The 20,245-nt window shown below is 44.9% G+C and overlaps 1 protein-coding gene across 1 annotated transcript; it reads left to right on the top strand.

The window, feature by feature from the left end:
* On the top strand, positions 1–18,920 carry MPI (mannose phosphate isomerase). Its single transcript, XM_060755537.2, has 8 exons — positions 1–155; positions 4,951–5,078; positions 7,064–7,264; positions 9,297–9,438; positions 9,815–9,997; positions 13,418–13,591; positions 14,878–15,086; positions 17,758–18,920. Exons 1-8 carry the CDS (start codon positions 140–142, stop codon positions 17,974–17,976), a joined length of 1,272 nt encoding a protein of 423 aa, XP_060611520.2. The 5' UTR covers positions 1–139; the 3' UTR covers positions 17,977–18,920.
* Positions 18,921–20,245: the final 1,325 nt, after the last annotated feature.

Here is a 20,245-nt window from a genome sequence, read left to right as displayed (position 1 = left end):
GAGAGAGAGAGAGAACCCGGATTCAAGGACTACACTTCCCGGCGTGCTTTGAGGAAAGGGGGCGTGGCTGAGACAAGCCTTTTGCCGGCTGGGAAATAACGAGGCTGAAAGAGACGCTGCGAGGAGGAGGAGGAGGAGGATGGCCGAGCTCAAAGGTGAGTGAGTGAGTGAGTGGTCCCCAGGGCGGGGGAGCCAAGCAATGGCCGCCCACGCGGGGTCAAACTGCCCTAACTCTTCCGTGTAGACGCCCCCTTTACTCCGCAATGGTCACCTCCCATTGCTTCTCAACCCTTTCTCTCTGCCCCCTTCTACATTGCCAAATAAAATCCAGGTTATCCCCTTTGAACTGGATTATTGGGCAGTGTGGACTCAGGCCCCTCCTACACTGCCAGATAATCCAGGTTATCAAAGCGGAAAACCCACATTTTGTGATTTGAACTGGATTATTTTAAGGCCCTTCCAGACAGGCCTTGTATTCCAGGTTTTCTGCTTTAAACCGGATTATATGAGTCCACACTACCAGATAATCTGGGATAAACAAAACCTGGGATCGTATCCTTCCACACAGCCATATAACCCTGAATATATCAAGGCAGATAATCCGCAATATATGCTTTGAACTGGATTATTGGGCAGTGTGGACTCAGGCCCCTCCTACACTGCCAGATAACCCAGGTTATCAAAGCGGAAAATCCACATTTTGTGATTTGAACTGGATTATTTTAAGGCCCTTCCAGACAGGCCTTGTATTCCAGGTTTTCTGCTTTAAACCGGATTATATGAGTCCACACTGCCAGATAATCTGGGATAAACAAAACCTGGGATCGTATCTTGGGATACAAAAGGCGCTTCCACACAGCCATATAACCCTGAATATATCAAGGCAGATAATCCTCAATATATGCTTTGAACTGGATTATTGGGCAGTGTAGACTCAGGCCAGATAACCCAGGTTATCAAAGCAGAAAATCCACTTTGTCTGATTTGAACTGGGTTATTTTAAGGCCCAGACAGGCCTTGTATCTCAGGGTGTGATCCCAAGTTTAAAGTGGATTATATGAGTCCACACTGCCAAATAATCTGGGATAAACAGAAAACCTGGGATCGGATCCTGGGATACAAGGCGTTTCCACGCAGCCATATCAAGGTAGAAGAATATCAAGGCAGATAATCCAGAATGTCTGCTTTGAACTAGATTATCTGAGTCCACACTGTCATATAATCCTGTTCAATGTGGATATTATATACAGCGGTGTGTATAATATCAACACAGATAACCCACAATCTGCTTTGAACTGCATTATATGAGTCTACACTGCCATGTAATCCAGTTTAATGTGGATATTATATACAGCTGTGTGTGTAATATCAACACAGATAACCCACAATCTGCTTTGAACTGCATTATATGAGTCTACACTGTCAAGATCACCCAGTTCAAAGCAGATAATCTGGATTTTATACAGTAATGTAGAAGCGGCGTCACATTAACCAGTTCAGAGCAGATAATCGGGATTGTCTACTTTGATAATCTGGATTATATGGCAGTGTAGATCCATCCTAAAGCCCTTTCTACACTGCCATAATAATCCAAATGATCCGCTTTGAAGTGGGTTATATGGCAGTGTAGACTCAAATAATCCAGATCAAATCAAACAATGTGGATTACCTGTGTTGATAAGTGTAACTCCAGCCTTAGGCCCCTTCCACACCGCTGAATTAAACCCCACAATATCCGCTTTGAAGTGGGTTATACGGCAGTGTGGACTCAAATAATCCAGATCAAATCAAACAATGTGGATTACCTGCGTTGATAATCTAGATTATATGGCAGTGTAACTCCAACCTTAGACCCCATCCACACAGCTGAATGGAACCCCGCAATATCCACTTTGAAGTGGGTTATATGGCAGTGTAATCCAGATCAAATCAGATAATGTGGATTGCCTGCATTGAATATATTCTGGGTCAAATGGCTGCGTGGAAGGGCCCTAAGTCTGTTGAATGGACTAAAGTCTAAGTCAGTTGAAGGGATCCTTTCAGGGCTAAAGTGAACTGATGGGAGAATTGGGATTATGGGAACTGTAGTCCCTAACCCCGGGATGGTGCGGGGATGATGGGAATCACGCTCCTAAATCCCTGCGGAGTGCTGGATCCAAACAGCTGGGAAATGTCACTTTTTGAGCCTCTCTATGAGTGTGACTCCAAGCATAGCGGGCCCTCCACTTGTTTGTTTGTTTGTTGTTGTTGTTGTTATACTGATTAATATCCGCTTTTATCTCTATGAGTGTGACTCCAAGCATAGCGGGCCCTCCACTTGTTGTTTGTTGTTGTTGTTGTTGTACTGATTTATATCCCGCTTTTATCTCTATGAGTGTGACTCCAAGCATAGCGGGCCCTCCACTTGTTGTTTGTTGTTGTTGTTGTTGTACTGATTTATATCCCGCTTTTATCTCTATGAGTGTGACTCCAAGCATAGCGGGCCCTCCACTTGTTGTTTGTTGTTGTTGTTGTTGTACTGATTTATATCCCGCTTTTATCTCTATGAGTGTGACTCCAAGCATAGCGGGCCCTCCACTTGTTGTTTGTTGTTGTTGTTGTTGTACTGATTTATATCCCGCTTTTATCTCTATGAGTGTGACTCCAAGCATAGCGGGCCCTCCACTTGTTGTTTGTTGTTATTGTTGTTGTTGTCGTACTGATTTATATCCCGCTTTTATCTCTATGGGTGCGACTCCAAGCATAGTGGGCCCTCCACTTGTTGTTTGTTGTTATCGTTGTTGTTGTTGTACTGATTTATATCCCACTTTTATCTCAATCAGCAGGCAAATAATTACTCTCCTTGTCTCCACTCTGCTGAGTTTGGCCCCATCTACACTGCCATACTATCCAGTTCCTGAGTATCTGCTTTGAACTGGATTTTATAGCAGTGTGGATGAGGATGAACAAGCTGAAGATTAATCCTGACAAGACAGAGGTCCTTCTGGTCGATCGTAAACCGGATGGGGGTATAGGGTGGCAACCTGTGTTGGACGGGGTTGCACTCCCCCTGAAGCCACAGGTCCGCAGTTTGGGTGTCCTCTTGGACTCATAACTTACGCTTGAAGCTCAGGCGTCGGCGGTGGCCGGGAGGGCTTTTGCACAATTGAGATTCGTGCGCCAACCGTACCTCGTGAAGGTGGATCTGGCTAGGGTGGTCCATGCCTTAGTCACCTCCAGATTGGACTACTGTAATGCGCTCTACGTGGGGCTGCCCTTGAAAACAGCCCGGAAATTCCAACTGGTCCAACGGGCGGCGGCCAGGTTGTTAACTGGTACTCCTTACAGAGAGAGGTCAACCCTCCTGTTTAAGGAGCTCCATTGGCTGCCATTCGTTTTCTGGACCCAATTCAAGGTGCAGGTGCTCACCTACAAAGCCCTAAACGGTTTGGGACCCGCCTACCTGCGTGACCACATCTCCCTATATGAACCCACATGATCTCTCCGATCATCTGGAGAGGCCCTGCTCATGATCCCACCTGCATCGCAAGCACGATTGGTGGGGACAAGGGACAGGGCCTTCTCTGTGGTGGCCCCCTGACTCTGGAACTCTCTCCCCAAAGATATCAGACAAGCCCCAACATTGGTAGTCTTTAGGAAGAGCTTGAAGACGTGGTTGTCCCAGTGTGCCTTCCCAGAATAGGAAACTCCTAGCATTATATCCCAATTGCACTTTACTCGAGATTAAGATTGTCTGCACACCGCACCTATCTCCAAAAACCTATCCATCTCACCTGTCATGTTCTTCATTTTAAAATTTTAATCATTACATTTATCCCGGCCTTATTTTTAAATGTGTCGTGGTGTTATTGTCTAATATTTATTGCTATTGTTTTAATGTTTATTGCTTGTTTTATGAGTTTATTTATTGTTGTATTTGTTATGCTGTTGTTTTATTGATGTGTTGGGACTCAGCCTCTTGTAAGCCGCACCGAGTCCTTCGGGAGATGTTAGCGGGGTATAAATAAAGGATTATTATTATTATTATTATTATTATATAACCCAGTTCAAAGCTAAATCATCTGGATTCAGAAACTGGATTTTATGTCCGTGTAGATCCAGCCTTAGGCCCCTTCCCTACTGGCTCTATCTCCCAGGATCTGCTCCCAGATTATCTTTTTATCCCAGATTATCTGGCAGTGGAGACTCGGGGCCCTTCCACACAGCCATAAAACACAGGGTATCAAGGCAGGGCCCTCCCACGCAGCCCTATCAAGGCAGGAAATCCCCCAATATCTGCTTTGAACTGGGATATCTGAGTCCACACTCGGATAATGTGGGATTTCCTGCCTTGATACTCTGGCATATAGGTCTGTGTGGAAGGGCCCCCAGGAAATCCCCCAATATCTGCTTTGAACTGGGCTATCTGAGTCCGCACTGCCATATATCCCAGTTCAAAGCAGATAATGTGGGTTTTTTATACAGCTGTGTAGAGGGGCCCCCAAATAATCCAGTTCAAAGCAGATAACCTGGAATCCCATCCTGAAATATAGAGCAGTGTAGAAGGGGCCCTAATGGAGCTCCTTGAAAGCTTTGGACTCAGTTTGCAGCAATGGAAGTCAGCCGAGGACGAGGAAGGGAGGCAGGGAGAGAAGCCAGGACACTTTAAAAGTAGCCGAGGAAGTGGGATGGTGGGCCATTCGTCATGGCTGCTAAAAGATGGTTTGGTTCTAGAGAAGGCAGCGCTCGACCCTAGAGCCATAGGGTAGGAAGAGACCACAATGGCCATCCGGTCCAAGACACCATCCAAGCCCTCCCGACAGATGGCCAACCCCACTTCTGTTTCAAGGCCTCCAGGGGTCTCCCAGGCAGCATATCCCAGTGTTCTTCCTAAGGTTTAGGTGGGATCTCTTTTCCTCCCATTTGAATCCATTAGCAACCCTTCTTTCTGTGTGTGCCTCCCTTGCCCAGTATTCCCGCTCTCGTGCGCGGTGCAGAACTACGCCTGGGGCAAGGCCGGCCGGGACAGCGAAGTCGCCAAACTCTTGGCCAGCAGCGACCCCACTGCGCAAATCGAAGCAGAGAAGCCCTACGCAGAGGTAAGCATGGGACCCTTCACCAGTTTCCTTTGTATTGCTATTAAGACTGGTGGGCTGTTAGGAATTGTGGGAGTTGAAGTCCAAAACACCTGGAGGAATGCAGTTTGCCCGTGCCTGTCTTCAGACTTGGTCCTTGTATTGAGCCTATGAGGCTGAAAGGACAGCAAGTGGGAATTAGTTATGTTATTAGTTACTAGCAGTACCACAACGATGCTGTGGCCAATCTTCCCTCCCTCTTTCTCTCCTTCCTTCCTTCCTTCCTTCCTTCCTTCCTTCCTTCCTTCCTTCTTCCCTTCCCTTCCCTTCCCTTTTCTTTCCCTCCCTCTTTCTCTCTTCCTTTGTCTCCCTTCATCCCTCCCTCTTTCCTTCCTTCCTTCTTCCCTTTCCCCTTTTCTTTCCCTCCCTCTTTCTCTCTTCCTTTCTTTCTCTCCTTCCCTTCCTCCCTCTTTCCTTTCTTTCTTTCTCTCTCTCCTTCCTTCCTTCTTCCCTTCCCTTTTCTTTCCCTCCCTCTTTTTCTCTTCCTTTGTCTCCCTCCCTTCATCCCTCCCTCTTTCCTTCCTTCCTTCCTTCCTTCCTTCCTTCCTTCCTTCCTTCCTTCCTTCTTCCCTTTCCCCTTTTCTTTCCCTCCCTCTTTTTCTCTTCCTTTCTTTCTCTCCTTCCTTCCTTCCTTCCTTCCCTCTTTCCTTCCTTCCTCCTTCCCTCCCCCTTTTCTTTCCCTCTCTCCCTCCCTCTTTCTCTCTTTCTTTCTCTCCTTCCTTCCTTCCTTCCTTCCTTCCTTCCTTCTTCATTTCCCTTCCCCCTTTTCTTTCCCTTCCTCTTTCTCTCTTCCTTTTTTCTCTCTTCCTTTCTGCCTCTCTCTCCTTCCTTCTTCTTTTCCACCTTTTCTTTCCGTCCCTCTTTCTCTCCTTCCTTCTTCCCTTCCTCCCTCCCTTTTCTTTCCCTCCCTCTTTCTCTCCTTCCTTCTCTACCCTTCCTTCTTCCCTTTCTTTCCCTCCCTCTTTCTCTCCTTCTCCTTCCTTCTCTTCCTTTTCCCTTCCTTCTCCCCTTTTCTTTCCCTTCCTCTTTCTCTCCTTTCTTCCTTCTCTATTCTTGGACTGCAACTCCCAGCAGTTCTCCTGATCAATCTACCTACCTATCTTATCTATCAGGAGGGTTGCTGGGAGTTGCAGTCCAGAAATAGGAAATTGGAAATATGTTGGGATTGGGATGCTCTCAAAGAAATCCAAGGAGAAGAAAGCTTGCAGCTTGGAAGCAGCGTGTTTGGATCCTCCTCCCCCCCTAAAGTGCCTGGTCTAGGGGATGCTTGGAGCTGAAGTCCGGAAGAGAGTGTGGATATGCTATTGTGTGTTCTGTTTGCCAGGGAAGTCATTTTTGCTCATGCACTGTAGCGTCTTTATGCTTTTTTGGCTTTTTAAGTCCCTTTTGCTGTGTTTTTCAGTGTTTTCATGAGCGATGGTCACTCGTTGGCCTGACAGGTGTCTTGTGTCCAAATTTGGTCTCAATCCGTCCAGTGGTTTTTATAGTTATGTTAATCCTACAAACTAATATTACATTTTTATTTCTGTCGACTAGCTTGGGAGAGTGCCCGGGTTCTTAGAAGAAGGCATTGTTTGTTTTGGGGTATTAGGTAATGTGACTGAAGTTTGGTCCAGATCTGTGGTGGGCTGGGTTCGGTGCTCTCTGAATCTGGGTTGAGTGCAACTCCCTGGTTCCAAGGTCAACAATCACCCCCAAACCCTGCCAGTCTTCACAGTTGGCCATTTTGGGTCTGTTTGCCAAGTGTCTGTTAGGAATTGTGGGAGTTGAAGTCCCAAATGCCTGGAGGGCTGAAGTGTGCCCATCCTTGGTTTCTCCAAAACCTTGGAAGATCCTCAACTGTGTTTGGACCTACAATGCCGTGCCAGTTCTGGCCCCGGCCTGATGGGGAGTGCCCCCCCCCCCCCAAACGACTACAAGGCTTGTGCTTTTGCCTCCTTCCCTCCCAGCTTTGGATGGGCACTCACCCCAAAGGCGACGCCGTGATCTGCGACAACCGCATCCCGCAGAAGACCTTGGGCCAGTGGATTGCGGTCAACCCGGGCTGCCTGGGCTCCAAGGTGAAGGATTCTTTCCAGGGCCAGCTGCCCTTCTTGTTCAAAGTGCTGTCGGTCAACACGGCTTTGTCCATCCAAGCCCATCCCACCAAGGTAAGCAGCTCTTCGTGGGGTCAAAATACTCCGGGTAAGATTTGACAGGTTTTGAGTGCGCGAGGCTTGAATCACGGAATTCCCTATCTCCATAAAGTCTTTGCCGTCTCTGTATTCTTAAAGAAAGGTAAAAAACAAATCAAAAAGGCCTGTTTTTTACAACCCCATTTCTTTATGAGCTCTCCCTCACAAATAATCTGCTCCTCTTTTATCTCACCCTGAGTTTTAGCCTTTTATCTTGCACATGCGGCCCACTCATTGTCATTGTGGATATTGTATTTTTATATTGCTTATTGTATTCATATGTTTTATGTATTTCACTGTGTTGTCATTTGTGTCTTTGGGTTTTATTTTACTGTAATTTTTTGCTTGGGCTTAGCCTCATGTAAGCTGCCCCGAGTCCCCTTGGAGAGGTGGTGGTGGGTATAAATAAAGATTATTATTATTATTATTATTATTATTATTATTATTATTATTTTATGTTGTATATTTGGTTTATTGTAATTGTTGGGCTTGGCCTCATGTAAGCCGCCCCGAGTCCGCTTGGGGAGATGGTAGTGGGGTATAAATAAAGATGATGATGATTATTATTATATGTTGTATATTTGGTTTATTGTAATTGTTGGGCTTGGCCTCATGTAAGCCGCCCCGAGTCCCCTTGGGGAGATGGTGGCGGGGTATAAATAAAGATTGTTGTTGTTGTTGTTGTTGTTGTTGTTGTTGTTGTTATTATTATTATTACTAGCTGTACCCGCCACGCATTGCTGTGGCCAACCTTCCCTCCCTCTTTCTCTCCTTTTTTTCTCTTCCCTCCCTCCCTCTTTCCTTCCTTCCCTCTTCCCCCCCTCTTCTTTCTTCCTTCTCTACCTGTTTCTTTTCTCGTTTCCTTTGTCTTTGGTTCCACCCTTCCTTGTCTCTTTCCTTCCTTCCCTCTTTCTTTCATTCCTTCTCTCCTTCCTTCCTTCCCTCTTTCACTTTTTTATTTCATTCTCTCCCTCTTCTCCTTCCTTCTCTACCCTTCTTTCTTTCCTTCCCCCCTTCTTTCCCTCTTTCTCTCCCTCCTTCTCTCCTTCCTTCCTTCCTTCTCTACCCTTCTTTCTTTTCTTCTTTATCTCCTTCCCTCCTTCCTTCCTTCTCTCCCCTTTTCTTTCCTTCCTTCCCTTTCCCTCTTTCTCTCCCTCCTTCTCTTCCTCCTTCCTTCTCTACCCTTCTTTTTTCCTTCCTTCTCTCCTTCCCTCCTTCTTTCCCTTCTTCTCTCTCTCTTTCTCTCCCTCCCTCCTTCCTTCCTTCTCTATCTTTCTTTCATTTTTCCCTCCTTTTTTCCCTTATTCTCTCTCTCCTTCCTTCATTCTCTATGCTTTTCTTTCCTACCTTCTCTCCTTCCCTTCTTCTTTTTGTGTATGCGTTTTGTGTGTGTATATGCATATATGTGTGTATATATGTTTGTGTATATATAAGTGGTTTCGCGCGTGCGTTGTAATTTTTTTTGTTTTTTGCCTTTTTAAGTCTCTTTTGCTGTGTTTATCAGTGTGTTTATGAGTGATGGTAACTCGATGTCCTGATAGGTGTCTTGTGTCCAAATTTGGTGTCAATTCGCCCAGTGGTCTTTGAGTTCTGTTAATCCCACAAACCAACATTACATTTTTATTTATATAGATTAATGTTGTATATTTGGTTTATTGTAATTGTTGGGCTTGGCCTCATGTAAGCCACCCCAAGTCCCCTTGGGGAGATGGTGGCGGGGTATAAATAAAGATGATGATGATGATGATTATTATTATTATTATTATTATTGGGAGCTCTGGCGTGGGCTGGTCCATGAGGTCACAAAGAAGCGACTGAACGAATAAACAACAACAAACAACATGGTCTTTGGGGCCTATTTGGAGTCTATCCACTCCCTATGTATTTTGGGTCTTATTTGGAGTCTGTCTCGGGTTAAGCGGTGTAAGCAGCCTTGATACCCTGTGTTGCAGGTCTCAGCTTTGGTCCCCCTCCTTCTCTCCTTCCTTCCTTCTTCCCTCCCTCCCAGGAACTGGCCGAGAAGCTGCACGCTCAGTCTCCGGAGCATTACCCCGATGCCAACCACAAGCCGGAGATGGCCATTGCCCTCACCCCCTTTGAGGGCATGTGCGGTTTCCGGCCGGGAGAGGAAATCGTGGGCTTCCTCCAGAGTAAGCATGCAATGGGACTCTTCCGTGGGGAAGTGCATAAATAGCGCCATGCGCCGGTCACCAAACCCTGAATGTGAGAGAGGTCTCAGTAAGTGGTGAGATTTCTGTGTAAATGGGCGTAGCTTCGGAAGCGGATCCAGCGAGGGACGGCTGGGAGGATTCTGCCGCCAAGGATTTGCTCCTCTTCCTCAAATACATAACGAAAGGAGGCATTCCTAGAGAGTTGCTTTAACGCGAAGGCAATTCCTCTCGAGAGTAGCCGGCTCTGGAATAATATCCATCGGTTAGTGGGAAAATATTCTGGCTTGCTATTCTGCAGATTTATGGGTGGCCTTTCCAGGAGGCGGCCAGCCTGATTTGGGGGCTTTTCCTGCAGATGTTCCTGAATTCCGGACATTAATTGGGAACGTGGCGGCGGAGCAGCTGGAGCGCAGCGTGAGGGATGACCCCCGGGGCGTGGCGGCCGCCTTGCGCGTCTGCTTCACTAGGATGATGAAGAGCGAGAAGAAGGTCTTTGTGGACCAGCTCAACATGTTGGTGAAGCGCATCTCTCAAGAAGGTTAGTTCAGCGTGAGGTCGGGTGCTTTCGGCATGGGAATAGAGATAAATAAAGATTATTATTATTATTATTATTGCACCGTTACTAATGTAAGCCGTCCTGAGTAGAGAAGAGACAGGGTACAAATGCCATAAACAAACAAACAAACAAATAAATAAATAAACAAGCCAGTCAAGGTGGTCCCAGTGGTGATGGGCACACTGGGTGCAGTGCCTAAAGACCTTGGCCTGGACTTACAAACAATCGGCACTGACAAAATTACCATTTTGCCCACATCTATGGCAGGCATCTGAGGAACGTCAGGAGAGAATGCTTCTGGAACATGGCCATGCAGCCTGCAAAACTCACAGCAACCTTTTAAGGTTGCCAAAAGCGCAATTCTGATTGTAAGCCACTTTGTACACATACAGGGCCCGTCTCCTTTTCACTTTCGCCATCAGGGAAGTATTTCCAAATTGAGAAGACTTCTCCCTTTCTTCTTTAGGGAGGCAAAACCCTCTTCAGGTCTGAGCACATTTCTCACGACACCTTTGGGCATGTAGGCACAGATTTGTAGTTTTCCGTAGGCTCTGGGTCTTTTGTTCTCGCCCTGTGGAAGCTCTCCCACCCCAGGAAACCAGTTCGACTGCTAGAGAGGAAGAATGTGGGCTTCCATTGGCGGAGGTTTGTTTACGGAGGCTTCCCCTGCTCATTGTTTACTCGTTTATGACCTCTCACAGTACTTGCAAATGACAGACAAGTTCCATTAATTGATGGACACAGGCTGAGAGAGGGATCCAAGTTGGTCCCATTCAAGCCTCTTGTAGGAGAACTAAAACTCCAAAACTCAAGGTCAATGCCCACCAAACCCTTCCAGTATATTCTGTTGGTCACAAAAGTTCTGTGTGCCAAGTTTGGCCCAATTCCATCATTGGTGGAGTTCAGAATGCTCTTTGAGTGTAGGTGAACTATAAATCACAGCAACTACAACTCCCAAATGTCAAGGTCTATTTCCCCCAAACTCCACCAGTGATCACATTTGGGCATATTGAGTATCCGTGCCAAGTTTGGTCCAGATCCATCATTGTTTGAGTCCACAGTGCTCTCTGGATGTAGGTGAACTACAACTCCCAAACTCAAGGTCAATGCCCACCAAACTCTTCCAGTATTTTCTGCTGGTCATGGGAGTCCTGTGTGCCAAGATTGGTTCAATTCCATCATTGGTAGAGTTCAGAATGGTCTTTGATTGTAGGTGAACTATAAATCCCAGCAACTACAACTCCCAAATGACAAAATTAACCCCCCTCCCCAATCACACTAGTATTCTAATTTGGTTGTATTGGATATTTGTGCCAAATTTGGTCCAACAAATGGAAATACATCCTGCATATCAGATATTTACATTATGATTCATAACAGGAGCAAAATGACAGTTGTGAAGTAGCTACGAAAATAATGTTATGGTTGGAGGGTCCCCACAACATGAGGAACTGTATTAAGGGGTCATGTCATTAGGAAGGTTGAGAAACAAAATATCTACATGCCAAGTGATCATTCATTACCAAATAAACTCTGCTACCCCAATTAGGTTGTGATCCTCACAGGCCATGATCTATACCGCAGTGGGTAGTGATCCTAACAGGTCGTGATCCATTATCCCCAATGAGACCAGTTTCACAGTGGAATCTGCAGCCTTGGAAGGTGGTGGAGTCATCTCCTCTGGGGGTTTATAAACAATATAGATGGGCATCTGTTGGGACTGATTTGATTGTGTTTTCCTGCAGTGCATGATGGGGTTGGACTGGGGTCTTAAATAGTTACATATTTGGGTTGTTGTAGGTTTTTTCGGGCTATATAGCCATGTTCTAGAGGCATTCTCTCCTGACGTTTCGCCTGCATCTATGGCAAGCATCCTCAGAGGTAGTGAGGCCTGTTGGAACTAGGAAAATGGGTTTATATATCTGTGGAATGACCAGGGTGGGACAAAGGACTCTTGTCTGTTGGAGCTAGGTGTGAATGTTTCAACTGACCACCTTGATTGGCATTTGGTGGCCTGGCAGTGCCTGGGGCAATCTTTTGTTGAGAGGTGATTAGAAGTTCCAGATTGTTTCCTCTCTGTTGTTTTGCTGTTGTAATTTTAGAGTTTTTTTTAATACTGGTAGCCAGATTTTGTTCATTTTCATGGTTTCCTCCTTTCTGTTGAAATTGTCCACATGCTTCTTGTGGATTTCCATGGCTTCTCTGTGTCGCCTGACATGGTGGTTGTGAGAGTGGTCCAGCATTTCTGTGTTCTCAAATAATATGCTGTGTCCAGGTTGGTTCATCAGGTGCTCTGCTATGGCTGACTTCTCTGGTTGAAGTAGTCTGCAGTGCCTTTCGTGTTCCTTGATTCGTGGTTGGGCAATGTGGCTGCGTTTGGTGGTCCCTCTGGAGACTTCTTGTCCACAGCTGCATGGGATACGGTAGACTCCTGCCGAAGTGAGAGGATCCCTCTTGTCCTTTGCTGAATGGAGCAGTTGTTGGATTTTCTTGGTGCGTCAGCCATAGCAGAGCACCTGATGAACCAACCTGGACACAGCATATTATTCGAGAACACAGAAATGCTGGACCACTCTCACAACCACCACGTCAGATGACACAGAGGACCCATTGAAATCCACAAGAATCACATGGACAATTTCAACAGAAAGGAGGAAACCATGAAAATGAACAAAATTTGGCTACCAGTATTTTTTAAAAAAACTCTAAAATTACAACAGCAAAACAACAGAGAGGAAACAATCAGGGACACTTTAAACAGAGGCTGGATGGCCATCTGTCAGGGGTGATTTGAATGCAATATTCCTGCTTCTTGGCAGGAGGTTGGATTGGATGGCCCATGAGGTCTCTTCCAACTCTTTGATTCTATGATTCTATGACACCTAATCACCTCTCAACCAAAGATTCCCCCAGGCACTGCCAGACCATCCAATGCTAATCAAGATGGTCAGTTGAAACATTCACACCTAGCTCCAGCAGACAAGAGTTCTTTCTCCCACCCTGATCATTCCACAGATATATAAACCCATTTTCCTAGTTCCAACAGACATCACTACCTCTGAGGATGCTTGCCATAGATGCAGGCGAAACGTCAGGAGAGAATGCCTCTAGAACATGGCCAGATAGCCCGAAAAAACCTAAAACAACCCAGTGATTCCGGTCATGAAAGCCTTCGACAATGCATGGTTACATATTTGACTCTGTTTAATTTTGGTAATCCCAGAATCCGACTGTAGGTATGAGTGAGTTGGACCTCATAGATTTGGAAAAGATCGCAAAGGCCATCCAGTCTGACCCTATTCTGCCAGGCAGGAAAGGCCCACAGCAGCTGGGGAGAGATGACGGACTGCCTCCAGAGTATACTGCCATTTATCGGGCTCTCTTTCCCCTTCTGACCCACAGCGGCTGCAGGGAAAGACATTTCTGGCAGTTGTGGGGAGCTGCTCCTCCGGCTCCATTCCCAGTATCCCGGAGACATTGGCTGCTTTGCCATCTATTTCCTGAACGTGGTGAAGCTGCAGCCGGGCGAGTGCATGTTCCTGGGAGCCAATGAACCTCACGCCTACCTCTATGGAGGTGAGTTCATAAGGAGGAGGGAGGCAAGGTAGTAGTTCTTTCTTTCCTATACTAGCTGTACCCGCCACACGTTGCTGTGGCCAACCTTCCCTCACTTTTCTCTCCTCCCCCCCCCCCCCCCCCCATTTCCAAACTTACCTGCCAGAGCGCATCTCTGTCTATGAACCATCATGGAGGTTAAGATCTCCTGGGGAGGCCCTGCTCTTGGTCCCACCACTTTCACAGGCGTGACTGGTGGGACCGAGAGACAGGGCCTTCTTAATCCCAGCATGAACTCTGTGGGCTGCAAATGACCCCCGGACCATGTTATTGCTTATTGTTATTGCTTTAATGTTTATTGTTTTGCTTTATGAGTTTTTTTGTTGTATTTGTTGTGCTGTTGTTTTATTGAGGGCCTTGGCCTTTTGTAAGCCGCACCGAGTCCTTCGGGAGATGTTAGCGGGGTATAAATAAAGATAATAATAATAATAAATAAATAATAAAATAAGATACTTACTTACTTACTTAGGCGATCCCTCGTTGGACGAGTAAGATGGTCTTCCTTGATGACTATTTTTGTGGGTTTGTAGGTGGCTGTGGAGCCCTATTCTTGACCCTCATCTTCTCCCACAGTTTCCAGGTGGAAGGCGGTCCCGGTCGGGGTTGGCTTGACGTGCCTTCCTCCTGACATGTTTCTCTCTTTCACCCTCCACTCGTGCCTCCTCGCATTCTGCAGCACTGCTGGTCACAGCTGACCTCCAGCTGGAGCGCTCAAGGGCCAGGGCTTCCCAGTTTTCAGTGTCTATGCCAGAGTTTTTAAGGTTGGGTTTGAGGCCATCTTTAAATCTCTTTTCCTGTCCACCAACATTCCGTTTTCCGTTCTTAAGTTCGGAGTAGAGCAACTGCTTTGGGAGATGGTGGTCAGGCATCCGGACAACGTGGCTGGTCCAGCGGAGTTGATGGCAGAGGACCATTGCTTCAATGCTGGTGGTCTTTGCTTCTTCCAGCACGCTGACGTTTGTCCGCTTGTCTTCCCAAGATATTTGCAGGATTTTCCGGAGGCAGCGCTGATGGAATCGTTCCAGGAGTTGCATGTGACGTCTGTAGATAGTCCACGTTTCGCAGGCATAGAGCAGGGTTGGGAGGACAATAGCTTTATAGACAAGCACCTTGGTATCCCTGCGGATGTCCCGCATATATATAATATATTTGATCATCACCCATGCCATAGAAGACAGCTCTCTTGTCCCCAGGAGAGGATCCCCCCATAGCGTGCCTTCTTCCCAAGGCTCTTTCTGTTTCCACAGACTGCATCGAGTGCATGGCGTGTTCTGACAACACTGTCCGAGCCGGCCTGACCCCCAAGTTCATTGACGTCCTCACCTTGTGCGAAATGCTGAACTATACTCCGGCTCCCGGCAGCTCCAAGCTCTTGCCCCCCGTGCAAAGCCGCCTGGACCCTTACGTCTACCTCTACGACCCGCCTGTTCCAGACTTTGCTGTCATGAGGATCACGGTGGGTTTTCTTCCTCCTCCTGCTCCCTAGCCAAGATGGCTTTTTGACTCTCCCTGATCCCCTTGGTTTTGGAAATACAGTTCAGTCTTCCCTCACTTGTCGCGGGTATTATGTTCCAGGATCACCCGCAATAAGTGAAAATCCACAAAGTAGGGACACTATATTGATTTTAATATTTATATGTTATTTTGGCATACTTCAGAAAGGGAGGCTGGTATGCGGGCCGGAACTCCCTCCGGCGGCTCCGCTTGCCCTCCTGCGACTTGGAGAGCTTGTGTGTCCGCCACTCCCGGTCCATCTCGAGGGTGCCTGACTGCCTCCCTGGCCTCCGAAGCCAGGCCAGCCTTCCCTGTGTAAAAAAATCTCTAAAATTAGGGCGGTAAATAAAAAACAACAATCTGAAACAGAAGAATTCCAGACTGAAACAATCAGAGTCAGCTAACACCTCCTAACAAAAAATTCCCACAGGCAGGAATCAACCAGGCCTTGAAGCTGCAAGGCTTGCAGTGCTAATCATGGTGATTAATTGCAACATTCACACTTGCCTCCAACAGACAAGAGTTCTTTCTTTCTCCCACCTTCCACAGATATATAAACCTTTTTGAAGGCTTTCATGGCCAGAATCACTGGGTTGCTGTAAGTTTTCTATGGCAGGCATACTCAGAGGTTGTGAGGTCTGTAGGAAACTAGGCAAGTGAGGTTTATATATTTGTGCAATAATGTCCAGGGTGGGAGAAAGACCAATCAGGGTCAGCTAACTCCTCCTAGCAAAGGATTCCCTGAGGCAGAAAGCATCCAGGCTTTGAAGCTGAAAGGCCATTCAATGCTAATCAAGGTGGCCAATTGCAACATTCACACTTGCCTCAAGCAGACAAAAGTTCTTTCTCCCTCCCTGGAGAGGGTGGGAAATGCAGCAGCGATTGATAATACAGAATAAATATAGATACCAATAATATTACATTAATCAAGGAAACAGTAGGTTAAATGTTTTTCAATGTTTACATACAACTAATTTAAAATAAGACTGACCAACTTTGATTAAACCATTATTCTAACCTTTTTCAGGGTCAATGTGCTTACGTATCCTTCCAATAATAATAAAGAAAGTAAAATAATAAATGTAATAACAATAAAGTAAAATAATAAATGTAATAATAATAAAAATAGAGTAAAATGAATGTAATAAAATAATAATAGAGTAAAATAATGCAAATGTAATCATAATAAAAATAAATAGAGTAAAATGAATGTAATGAAATAATAATAGAGTAAAATAATAAATGTAATAACTGTTGTGGCTCAGTCTGAGCCTGAGCTTTCTGAGCCTGAGTTTCCTCAGGACGGGGAGGATGATGGGTTGCAGATTTCTGATCATGTTCCGGTTATTGAGGCAGATAGTGTTGTTTCTGATGAAGAAGAGATGGGCATTTCTGTTCCCCAGAGAAAGGAATGTGGCTTTAGATAAAGATAGTGAAACTTTACAGGTGCAGGTGGAGGCTCCTTCTGAGAGCTCAGGGCCTCTTGGTTCCCGGGGTGACTAGGCCCAGCAAGCCCAGGATAATGAGCTCTCCGACCTTGAAGATAGTGGAGATTTGATTAGACAGGACTGTTTGCAATTAAGAGTTCGGAGAAGAGCACGCCTTACCAACAAACGTGAAGCTAGAGGTCAACGTAATGCTTTCATGTTGGGAGAACATATTTAATGATCTGGTCGAAGGGCATTCTTTGTCAGTGCAATGTTGCTTATACCTTGTTAACCTCTGTGGAAATACCTTGGCTTTTGGGGAAAGCTTCTGGCTCTTTGGGACTTTGGTTTTGATCCTGATTTTGGAGACTTTGTCTTGCTGCCATGGACTCTTGTTTAACCAATGCTAAAGGACTATGCTTCATGTTATTTGCCTTTTGATCTTGGGAACTTTGCCTTTGCATTTAAGACTCTCTTTTGCCTATTGAACTTTGCAACTTTATTTCTCTGTTTTGATTTTGCCTTTTTTCAATAAACTACAAAACCTACAGCCTTGGTGTGTGGTGGTGTCTTGAGCAAGGTGAATCTATCCTGAGCTGCGACAATAACAATAATAATAAAGTAAAATAATAAATGTAATAATAATAATAATAATTAGAGTAAAATAAATGTAATAAAATAATAATAGAGTAAAACAATGTAAATGTAAAAATAATAATAGAATAAAATAATAAATGTAATAACAATAATAATAAAGTAAAATAATAAATGTAATAATAGAGTAAAATAAATGTAATAAAATAATAATAGAGTAAAATAATGTAAATGTAATAATGCCAATAATAGAGTAAAATAATAAATGTAATAGTAATAATAATAAAAAATAAATAAGAGTAAAATGAATGTAATGAAAATAATAGAGTAAAATAATGTAAATGTAACAATATCAATAATAGAGTAAAATAATAGATGTGTAATAAAAATAATAGTAATAACAGAGTAAAATAATAAATAACTTGGACTCAAGTATAAGCCGAGGGGAGCTTTTTCAGCCTAAAAAGGGGGCTGAAAAACTAGGCTTACACTCGAGTATATACAGTATATATATTTAAAATAATCCTGCCTGTTCAAGGCAATTTAAAAGGAAGGAGACATCACCTCTCCTTCCTTTGTTGCCTAACTCTCTCTTTCTTTTTCAATTTTCAGATTCCGGCTTCCATTAAGTTGTACCTCATTTCGGCCATCGACTCGGCCAGCATCGTGCTGGTGGTGCAAGGGGCGGCCGTGGGCTCCTCCACCGCGGCCACGGCCGAGATGCCCCTCCGCCGGGGTTCTGTGCTGTTCATCTCGGCCAATGAGAGTGTCTCCTTGCACCTCTCCAACGGTGAAGGAATGCTCCTCTTCCGTGCCTGCTGCCTCTTATAAATAGCCTGGGACCCTTGGCTCTTCCCTCCCTTGGCTCTGACTCGCGTCGCATCCATAGAAGCTGGCCTGGGCCCCCCAGGTTGATTCCCACCCATCCCATCCCTGTGTCAGGAGCCCAGCTTGATTCCCACTCAACCTTCTTATGGTTGGCACCCGTTTCCTATCCTTCTTGCCCTTACGGTTAATTATGTTTTGAAAAAGCAGGCAGGAAATCCCTGCTGCTGAAGATGGTTTCATTGCTGCTGCTGTTTCAAAAATCGGTTTGCTCGGCTAATGCAGAGCTGGAAAAGCCGCGATTGTCTAAATACCACTAAACTCTAAATCCCATCACTCAGCATGGATTTGGAGTTCATCAACATTTAAGGGAGTTGGTGAAAATTTCAGAACTGTAAAAAAACTTTCAACATTTAATTATTATTTCATTATTGGCGATTTGTATGACAGAACCAATTAGGAACTGCCACTTACAATGAAATTTTGAGAGTTTTGTTAGAGTTCTGAAATTTTCACCACCAGAACTTTAGTTTTGTAAGTACTTTAGAACAGAGATGGGAATTGAATCCTTTTCTCTGGGTGTTTTCTGGACCGTATCTCCCAGCTTACTGTGTCATTGGCGAAGCAGGCTGGCGCTACTGGAAGTTGTAGTCCAACATCTAGAAATTTGCACAGTTCCCATCCCTGACCCAAAGTGTTAGCGGCATCGAGACTGTTTTGGATAGTATACAGATACTTGTTGTTCTATTCAAGAGAAACTTTAGATTATTGCCCGAACACAGGCATGGGCAAACTTTGGCCCTCCGGGTGTTTTGGACTACAACTCTCACAATTGTGGGAGTTGTAGTCCAAAACACCCGGGGGGCCAAAGTTTGCCCATGCCTGATCTAGCAGCATTCTTTAATTGAAACAGAAATGGTTGCAAACCTTGTTATTTAGATATTTTATATATATATATATATATATATATATATATATATATATACATACATACACACACACACACACACACACATACATATATACACACGCACAAACAAAAACATGACAACGTCACATAGTGAATGTTCATGTATACAGTGTTCTCTCACTTATCGCGGGTTTTTCGTTCCAGGATCACCCTGAAAAGTTGAAAATCCATGAAGTAGGGACTCTCTCTCTCTATATATACACACACATACAGAGATACATATATACATACATAAATATATACACACACACATACAAAAACATGACAACATAACATAGTGAATTTTCACGTATACAGTGTTCCCTCACTTATCGCGGGTGTTTCGTTCCAGGATCACCTGCAAAATTTGAAAATCCGTGAAGTAGGGACTCTCTCTCTCTCTCTCTCTCTATATATATATATATATATACACACACACATACACACTAGGCCTGGGCAATCCATGGTTCTAAAGTACTTACAAAACTAAAGTTCTGGTGGTGAAAATTTCAGACCTCTACCAAAACTGTCAAAATTTATTTATTATTTCATTATTTGCAATTTTTATGTCAGAATCAATTAGGAACTGCCATTGATAATGAAATTTTGAGAGTTTTGTTAGAGTTCTGAAATTTTCACCACCAGTTTTGTAAGTACTTTAGAACCATTTAGAACCACACATTGCCCAGGCCTAATACACACACACACATATATACATTGCATTCCGAGGGTGAGGCAGAAGCGAGGAGAGATTTAAAGCCACCGCACACTTTTTTTTTTTGCTAGCTATAAGTAAGGGGCTATAAAGTCGTGATTTACACACTGCTTTGTATCTCCTCTCTCTCTTTTTTATGATTGGCAGCCTCTTTCCAGAGAGGGAGAGTGAAACCCCCTTCCAGACTCCATCATTGCAAAATAGCGAGTCTGCAAAAAGCGCTCTGCGAAGTAGCGAGGGAACACTGTATACCCCATTTTCCCCAAAAATAAGACAGGGTCTTATATTAGTTTCTGCTCCCAAAGATGCTTTAGGGCTTGTTTTCATCGGCTATCTTGTTTCCCCAAAGTGACAGTATCTAGGGCTTATTTTTGAAATAGGGCTTATATTTCGAGCATCCTCAAAAATCAGGATTTTTAAGGATCATGATAGGTCTTATTTTGGGGGTCATGATAGGTCTTATTTTTGGGGTAGGTCTTATTTTTGGGGGGACAGGGTAGCTGCTATCATGCTTATGTCAGGGGCAAGGGGGAGCCTATACATTTCCAGATGCTGTTGAACTCCAACTCCCAACCACCCCAGACAATCTGGCAAAGGGTCAGAGGCCTCGG

The sequence above is a fragment of the Anolis sagrei genome, chromosome 9, assembly GCF_037176765.1.
Source record: "Anolis sagrei isolate rAnoSag1 chromosome 9, rAnoSag1.mat, whole genome shotgun sequence".
In the NCBI taxonomy this organism is placed as follows: Eukaryota; Metazoa; Chordata; class Lepidosauria; order Squamata; family Dactyloidae; genus Anolis; species Anolis sagrei.
Note: the sequence above shows the minus strand (reverse complement) of the source record. Positions and strands in the feature narration are given on the sequence as shown.

Excerpts from the sequence above, each read along its gene's own strand:
- MPI (XM_060755537.2), top strand. Across the intron at positions 7,265-9,296 it reads TCCAAGCCCATCCCACCAAG|GAACTGGCCGAGAAGCTGCA; the intron begins GTAAGCAGCTCT and ends CCTCCCTCCCAG. Across the intron at positions 15,087-17,757 it reads TTGCTGTCATGAGGATCACG|ATTCCGGCTTCCATTAAGTT; the intron begins GTGGGTTTTCTT and ends TTCAATTTTCAG.